Source organism: Nelumbo nucifera, chromosome 5 (genome assembly GCF_055504915.1).
Source record: "Nelumbo nucifera cultivar China Antique chromosome 5, China Antique-T2T, whole genome shotgun sequence".
Taxonomy (NCBI): Eukaryota; Viridiplantae; Streptophyta; class Magnoliopsida; order Proteales; family Nelumbonaceae; genus Nelumbo; species Nelumbo nucifera.
This window is the reverse complement of record NC_142653.1, coordinates 22,954,686-22,962,985: the sequence shown is the minus strand read 5'-3', so window position 1 is coordinate 22,962,985 and position 8,300 is coordinate 22,954,686. Positions and strand designations below refer to the sequence as shown.

Genomic DNA, 8,300 nt, shown 5'->3' with positions numbered 1-8,300 from the left:
CATATATAGATAGATATATACATATATAAATGTATACGTACATATATACATATAGTAGCAGGAATTGGGATCCTTGCGGGGTGGGGAGTGCTCTCCCCGTCCCTACCCCATTCCCACCAAAGTGATGAAAATTTCCCATCCCCATCCCCGTGGGTGTCTCAAGTTTTTTTTTTAATAGCCCTCGCAAGATTTTTTTTTTTTTCACTTAAGGTTATACACCCCGGATCTCCTGTCCACAAACTTTTCCCACATGTGTACTCACACTACCGCTATGTATTTGGGACATCTTCGATGAATGACAACCAAGATATTTCCAATTCGCGCTTCTAGTGTTCTGCGGGTAGGGACGTGAGAATAGTTTGTGGGTAGAAGACTAAAAAATCTAGAGCAGGGGTGATACCGAATTTACTTTCACAAAGCGCTCTCACATTAATCTTACAATACTTTGAGCCTAACTTTACATTGTGTTGGATTTGAACTTTGGGCTAGGTCCATTCAAATTATGGTAAAAACCAAACTTGAGCCTGGCCCATGAATAAGTTTACTTGCTCTAAGGATGGTGTGAGGAGTGCTATGTGAGGCCACAAGTCAGTAACTCACTATCCATAAGCACCCGTTTTGGGAGGGCTTTTGGGACATGGCTTCTCATGTTTCGAGCTATGCCCCACATGGAATTCATAAAATTGGAATTTATAAGTAACTTTACAATGACCAAAATACCCCTCCCAACAACTAAATAATAGATAGTTTTTTGGGTATTTTGGGCAATTGAATTATGTTCAAATCCTATAAATAGTCCTATCCTCCACCATTCTCATCATACCAATTCAACAATTCTCTTAATTCTCTCTCTCTCTCTCTCTCTCTCTCTCTCATACTCATACATTCTCAATTATCTACCTCTTTGAATAGTTTTTTAGAGCATTTCAAAGCAATTATTGAACCAAGGTAGTTGAATCTTAAGTTTAGCCCTCTCAAATGGGCCCAAAGTTAGCAATATTTGGATATACTTTTGCAAAATACTTTTGCACTCTTGAATGTACAAAAGCATGAAAAGTATAAATTCACAAAATATGCATTTTAAAAATACAAAGTATAAAGAAGCCAAAAGTTACAAAATATGAAAAATAGATCCTACTTTTGGGCTAAAAAGCTACTTATATTTTCTACAATGGCTCAAAAAATATTTATACTTTCTATAATGTGCACACCAACATCATGTGTGGTGTTTAACCCTCAATGTGATAGCACACACGAATAATACATGACATTTGAATAATGACAATTTTTATTAATGATTTGGGCCACATGGCAATATATATGGATGCCTCATGGCATTTAAAACAAATCTGACTGTTTTATTATAGTTTGGTGCAGTTTCTAATATGGTTTGGGCCATTATACTTAGTTTAACCCTGTTAGAAAGCTAAAACAACATATATGCTTGCATAAATGATAATTTGTATGGTATATATTTATATATATTGGTATATGTCGTATGGTTTAGTTTGTAAAATGTAGGAAACCAAACCAAATTGTTTTTATGTCCAAATCAAACCAAACTGCAAGTTTTAGTTTGGTTCGATTTGATTTGGTGGTCTAAGACCGTTTAATGAACATCCTTAGTGAGTATAAGCTTTCTTTAGTGTTCTACCAAAAACAAGCCTTTCTTTAGTAAAGAAAGACTAAATTGAGCCTAGATCTCCTACAAGCAAAAGTTATGCTCACATAGACATAGCACCAAGTTGCACATTGGGAATATCTCCCTTACATGTGTCGTGTATGTTAAATTCATGGGGAGATGTTCCCAACATGCAGCTAGATTCCCATGCTATTCAAGAGTGCATGTAGAGTTTTTATTTGCAAGAAATTCCATAATGGCTCAACCCTCAATATTCTAAGCCTTTTATAATGAACCAGATTTGCTCCTCATGCATATCAATTTTATAACACATCTCACTATGCATTGGAAACATCTCCCCATGAACAACAACATATAAGTATGGGAAATGTTCTTGATGTGCAAAAGATGAGACTTGTTGTGAGGTTGGTGTGAGGAGCAGATCTGGACTCTTTTTATAATAATGTGCATAAATTGCACGCATTAATAGGGACAATAGCAAAGGATGCATTGTGGAACTAAACTCTCCACCCTTAGATGTAGAAACTTCATTGCTTTACACTTTTGTGATTTGAGTGGATTATTGTAATGAAATTTTTAGAGAGGCTCCCCAATAATAGAGGTGTAAATCGGGCCGGGCCAGCATGGCACGACATCACGTGCCGTGCCGCCCGCATGCCGACACAACCCGCTCAGGAATATAGCCGTTGGGCCCCCCCTCCCAAAGGGGCCCAATGGCTAGTTTCAGCTTTTTTGAGGGGGGGTGGGGGGGTTACAGCAATACCCCCCCGCCAACAACTATAAACAACTATATTAGGGGGTATTTCTGTATTTTGCTTATAGGGGTTGAAAAAATAACATAAATGTCCCCCAAGAGCTATATAACAACTAGTTTAGGGGGCATTTTGGGTAAAGTTATAAGTAACTTTACAATGACCAAAATACCCCTCCCAACAACTAAATAATAGATAGTTTTTTGGGTATTTTGGGCAATTGAATTATGTTCAAATCCTATAAATAGTCCTATCCTCCACCATTCCCATCATACCAATTCAACAATTCTCTTAATTCTCTCTCTCTCTCTCTCTCTCTCATACTCATACATTCTCAATTATCTGCAATTTGAGAAATTCTGATTAGCTGATTGTCTGATTCTACATTCTCCAATTCTCAAGTCTCAACTTTATCGAAGTTTCGACTTTCAACAAGAAGAATGCTTGCTCAACCAGCTCAAGTATTTCAATTCGGGAGGCTTGGACGTTGAAAGGCTTCAGCCGTTGAAATCGAGCTAGGATTTTGAATCGGCAATCCGGGTAAGTTGAATTAGATTAATTTTTATCTTTTTAGAATTAAAAAAATGGCCGGCCCTTCTCAAAACCAATTCCACAACATATTCACCATGGATGACATTCAATCGCATCACGATATTATTAGTGTTAGCACTGATGCGGATGCGTTTGATGTCGATGGAAGTGGAACTCCCACCCCAGTAGTAGTAGTACTATGGGAAAAATGAAGGCTTTTAAGCTGAGTAGCCCGGTTTGGAAAATTTTCAAATTTAAATGAAATAAAATTCCTATTTTTTTTCCAATTTGTCATTCCATCATTTTTATTTCAAATTGGTTAAGTATTTTTTTTTCATTTATGTATTAAATAACTTAAATTTCTCATTTCTTAATTTTTTAAATAGTTCATAATTCCCAAAGTTCATAAGAAAGTTAAATATTTTACTTTTACAATTTTACTTAGAAAAGAAATCAAAATTTTCAAAAAAAAAAATAAAAAGTAAAAAAAAAAATAGTGTAGCCCAGTTTGGCCTAGGCCCAAGGCCCGCCCTATGGCCCAACCCGGCACGGTCCAAGCCCACGGCACGGCTTGCAGCCTAGCTCGGCCCAGGCCCGCGTGCCGGCATGACACGGCACGGGCCCGCTTGGGCCTGGGCCGTGCTGGGCCGACCCCCCAAAATTTCCACCAGGGAGGACGGCACGACCCGTGGCAGCCCACGGACCTCTACCCAATAAATAGGTCAAGTAGCTAGGGATATTCACTAAATTCAGGGGGGTGTTATGTAACGTGGATGAAAAATTGTTGCGTGTGAACCACCACTATGGCAAGAATGAATCCACATTACACCAATGTTTGCAACTATTCTGAATTGTGGATAAAATGTATGGATTGAAATTGTCTACACCCATAGGGGTGTTTTTGCAAGTGTAGTGTGGACTTGCCTACACCAAACTGTAGATTTGATACATTTCACATACAACTTGTGAAATAATATATATAGCGATCTTGAACAGAAAATTCTTATATTTTAAATCCAAAATAAATTGGTATAATAATACAGAATAATAATGAATAAAATAAAACACTAATATGTAATTATCAATGAATATAAAAATATATTTATAATAAAAATAATGTAAACAAACAATGTAATAAATAATTTAAAAATAAATAGTTCCATCCAAGAGATAATGACAGATGAAAAAATGCTGTGGAATGTCCCTAACCACAATAAACAGTTCCATCCATGAGAAGCAACGAAATCGAACCGTGTATTGGGAACATCTCCCAATGACAACTATGAGAGATGTTCCCAGTGCACGCTGAGATGTCCATGTGGGGCGCACTCCGTGGGGGGCGCCAATGTAACTCTAGTACCTCAGCTAGTTATAAAAAAGAAAAAAGAAAAAGAAAAAGACCCGTCTCTACCAGCCTCATAGTACTCATTTCTTAGGAGGTTACACATACACCGGCTTCTCTCAGTACCATACGGTTTATTGGAGCTTTTCTCTAGAGATACTGATAGTTGTCAATTGAAAAACATGAATATTCTGTTTTTTTTTTTGAAAAGAAACTCATAATTAATATTCCTACGCATAATATTATGTTGATAACATAATTTCAATGAAAAATTCACAAGTGATGTGTTAATCTTGATGAAGACAATCAAATCCACCACTGCCACCATAAATGACACCAATGTAGCTAAAAGTTTAGTGCGCGGGATATCAATCCTGCCCTGTTGATCCTCCCCACTTTTTGATTCGGTTCTCTGCTTGTGAGACCTGCAAATTCATCAGTTATGCATGGTAAAGGTTAAAAGGGCATCAATTGTTTGTAGTTTGTAACTTTGTACTAATTGATCTTCAGACTTCAGTTAACAAGATCTGACAGAATAAGTATAAAGGCTACATGCCAGAGACAAAGCAAATATAATACATGACGGAGAAAACAATTGCAAAGCGAGATATGATGAAACAGATAAACTATATCCACTCAATTCTCAAGCAATTAAGGAAGTTCTGGGTACTTACCTCCCTCTTCCAATCAGTGCGTAAAGTGATTATCACTAAGATTATGGTCTGCAAAAGAATTCCACCAATCATTCCTCCCCAAATGCCCTGCAACTCAGAAAAAAAAAAAAAAAAGAAAAGAAAAAAGAATGTCTCAGTAGTAATAGTTATACGATCTTAGCAATTGTTCATTTAAATCACGCGTGCTTAATTAATACTTCACCTCAACCCCAAAATCAAATTTGAACCCTAGTAATAGGCCAATAGGTAAACCAACAATATAATAGCATGCAATGTTGACGTATGCTATGATTGCTTGCCAACCAGCTCCAATAGCAACCCCTGAATAAAGGAAACAAGAATCAAATATTATACAGTCGTAACATTCATAAATAATGAACATTTTGTTTTAAATGCTAATATAGGGGCCGGGTGTTCTCTGACTCTGTCATGGGTGTTTTTTTTTTTTTTTTTTTGTTGTGTTTTCAAGAAAACTGGAATGATCATAAATTGTCTAGATATAATCTATGGACCTTTCACACATTTATAGCCCTCTCAAAGGAATTCAAATGGAGGCCTTTGGCCATCAGGTTCAAATTTCTTTTTATTTATTTATTTTTTATGTAGGAGATCTCCTAGGTGATTTGTTCCAGTAAACCACAGTGGTTTTAATGGGTTTTACAATGTAGAAGAACCTGAAAAAGAATAAAGTAGTATTTGATATTTAATTACCAGACAAGACTGGTTGGAGGCTGTTCAGAAGCACAGTGACACCTAACAAGATAGAAAGCTTGGAAACTTCTTTCATGACTTCAACATTGCTGGTGAACAGAACAGGGAAGTAGATTCTTGTTGTCATAATCAAAAGCATGGCAATCAGTCCTATGATCACGGATGTCACAGACACCACTTTTACAGCGAACTTTGCTGCTTGATGATCACTGGCTCCAAGTTCATTTGATACTCTCACACTGTTAGAACAACCGTATAGGAAGATTTCATGAACAGAAATGTTGAAGGATCAATCAAAGCGACAAGTGAAAAAGAAAAAAAAAAAGAAGATATGGGAGTGTAAAACCTTATGGCAGCGTTGAATCCAATTGCAATCATTAAATCCCATCCGTTTATGTTCATGCTGTGAAAGGAAATTTGTATCCAAATAAACAAATTAGTCTTAAACGATATTCTCAGCAGGTCGAAAAGAGAGAAAACTAAATACCTTATTGTAAATTCAACATTATAAGCACAGAGTGAATTAATGATGAAATACTCTTACCAGATGGAAATGGCATCGACTGGTATCAATGGGTTCTTTAGATGTCCTGTTATCACTATTATTAACATCAAGTACCAGAACTCCAAGCTGCCATGTTATGCAACAAGATCAGATAGATGGTAGAGAGAGAGAGAGAGAGAGAGAGAGAGAGAGAGAGAGAGAGAGTACCATAGCATTATTGCGGACGCCAAGGAAAGCTTGACAAACCCATACAGGTCTGCAAAAGCTAGCAAAGAGAAACCAGTCCAAGCACCATCTGATTTCCAAATGAAAATGTAGAGTAATTGACCAAGAACGACGAGCCACCACGATAAGTTGAGGGTGAAGGCCGCACCGACCAGGCCCCATCCAAGTTTCAGCGTGACCAACCAACTAAGCACCACGTGTATTACCAAAACAATTGCGGAGACGTAAGCCATTACCATGACTTTTCTTTGTGCTTGCAAAAACTTTTGTATTGGGAAATTAAGGGCATATGCAAACAACTGAGGAATCATCCACAGAGCGAATACCCCTGTGCCATCAACAAGTTTTAACCATCCATCATACATATATACCTTGTGATAGTCATCAGTCCTGCTAGTGTGGTTGGACTCGTTTCAGGTCATAGAATTTATCTAATTATCCATCAACCATTTGAAGCTAAGTGTTTTATAGTTCTATACCCCAAAAAAGTTATGGTTTTTGGTGAGATACACATTTCATTTCATTTCGTTTAAAGGTTCAAAGGAAAATTTGGAGATAGCGATGTCCATTTGTGAAAAAAAATTGCAATTCTAGAGAGAGAGAGAGAGAGAGAGAGCACCGGCGGCATCTGAAATCTGGGCAGTCTGGCCTAGGAGCCTCAGTAAAGGAGGAGAGAAGACATATACAGGGACCAAAACAAGAGCGGTGCAGAGCAAAATGACCCATGATCTTTGCATGTAAATTCCCAGCATCCTAAGATTTCCTGCTCCAAATGCTTGGCCACACAGCGTCTCCAATGCGCTCCCCATTCCCAACTAAGCAAAAGGCGGATGAAAACAAAAGGTATGCCATATATATATGTTAATATATTTTTGAGTTGGACGAGGCTGTTTGCTTTTCTTCTTGAACTCAAACTTGAATCTAGTTATCAACTTAGATGCTTGAATTGAACATGGCAATAGAAAAGGGCGGAGGAAATTCCCTACGTGTTTTTACATGAATTTGTGTGTGTACAATAAGCGAGAGAGGCCGAAGATTAATTACCATGACACCAAAGGCTAAGCCGGCAACAACGGAGTTCTCCACGGAAACAGCGGCAAGTTCAAGAGTGCCAACATGTCCAACGAACACCTGAGTGATGGCGCCCAGCGAGTACTGGCATATGGCTGTGAAGATTGCTGGCCCTGCGATGTTCCAGAGCTTCTTGGACTCTTCACCTACCTGCTTCAACAACACACTACTTTTATTTCTAGTTACCTGGTTCTGTTCTTGGTCTTCTTCTATCAATGGAGTTTCCATTTCTAAAATTCGCTAGTTTCGCTCGGTGGACGGTGGGTGCTGCTTATTTCATTTGAGGCAGGGTCCTAGGTTTCTCACAACTATATAAACCTCCCAAGTACAAAAATACCCTTATCCCAATTTTGATAAGGTAGGTTGCCACGACTTTTAGGTTATGTTTGGTTTGTAGAAAAAGAAAGGCAAGGAAAGGAAGCAAAAGATAGGGAAACTTTTACAGTCTTTGTATAGATTTTTCTTCCTTTTCCTGCTTTTTTCTTCAAACCAAACACATCATTTGGGATTGGGCCACTGACGTGGCAATTTTCTATAGAATTGTTAATGGTGAGATTGCAATAACAGAATTCAAGGTCAATATGGTTTGCAGTTGAAATCAGATTGGGATTAAAATCTTTTGGAATTGAAACGAGTGATTTATTCTTAGATTTAAAGTTTATTTTTTATATATTGTTTTTAATTTTTTTCATAAGAAAAGTGACATCTTAGATTTTACAAAATAATGAATCTGGTCAAATTTGAAAATTATGCATTTTAAGTCAAATCGGATCGAGTTCGGATTGAAGCACTGTGGTATCGGCCGTATTAGATTTGAGGTAAATCCATGCCAAACCCGACCAATTGA

General features: G+C 37.6%; 1 protein-coding gene across 1 annotated transcript; it reads right to left on the bottom strand.

Annotated features, from left to right (window-relative positions):
• Positions 1 to 4,321: 4,321 nt before the first annotated feature.
• On the bottom strand, positions 4,322 to 7,730 carry LOC104595794 (protein DETOXIFICATION 33-like). Its single transcript, XM_010256686.3, has 9 exons — positions 7,427 to 7,730; positions 7,002 to 7,197; positions 6,365 to 6,710; positions 6,197 to 6,283; positions 5,999 to 6,055; positions 5,653 to 5,891; positions 5,144 to 5,262; positions 4,942 to 5,028; positions 4,322 to 4,692 (listed from the first exon to the last, which is right to left on the bottom strand). The coding sequence occupies exons 1-9, from the start codon at positions 7,679 to 7,681 to the stop codon at positions 4,636 to 4,638; spliced, it is 1,443 nt and encodes a 480-aa protein (XP_010254988.1). The 5' UTR covers positions 7,682 to 7,730; the 3' UTR covers positions 4,322 to 4,635.
• Positions 7,731 to 8,300: the final 570 nt, after the last annotated feature.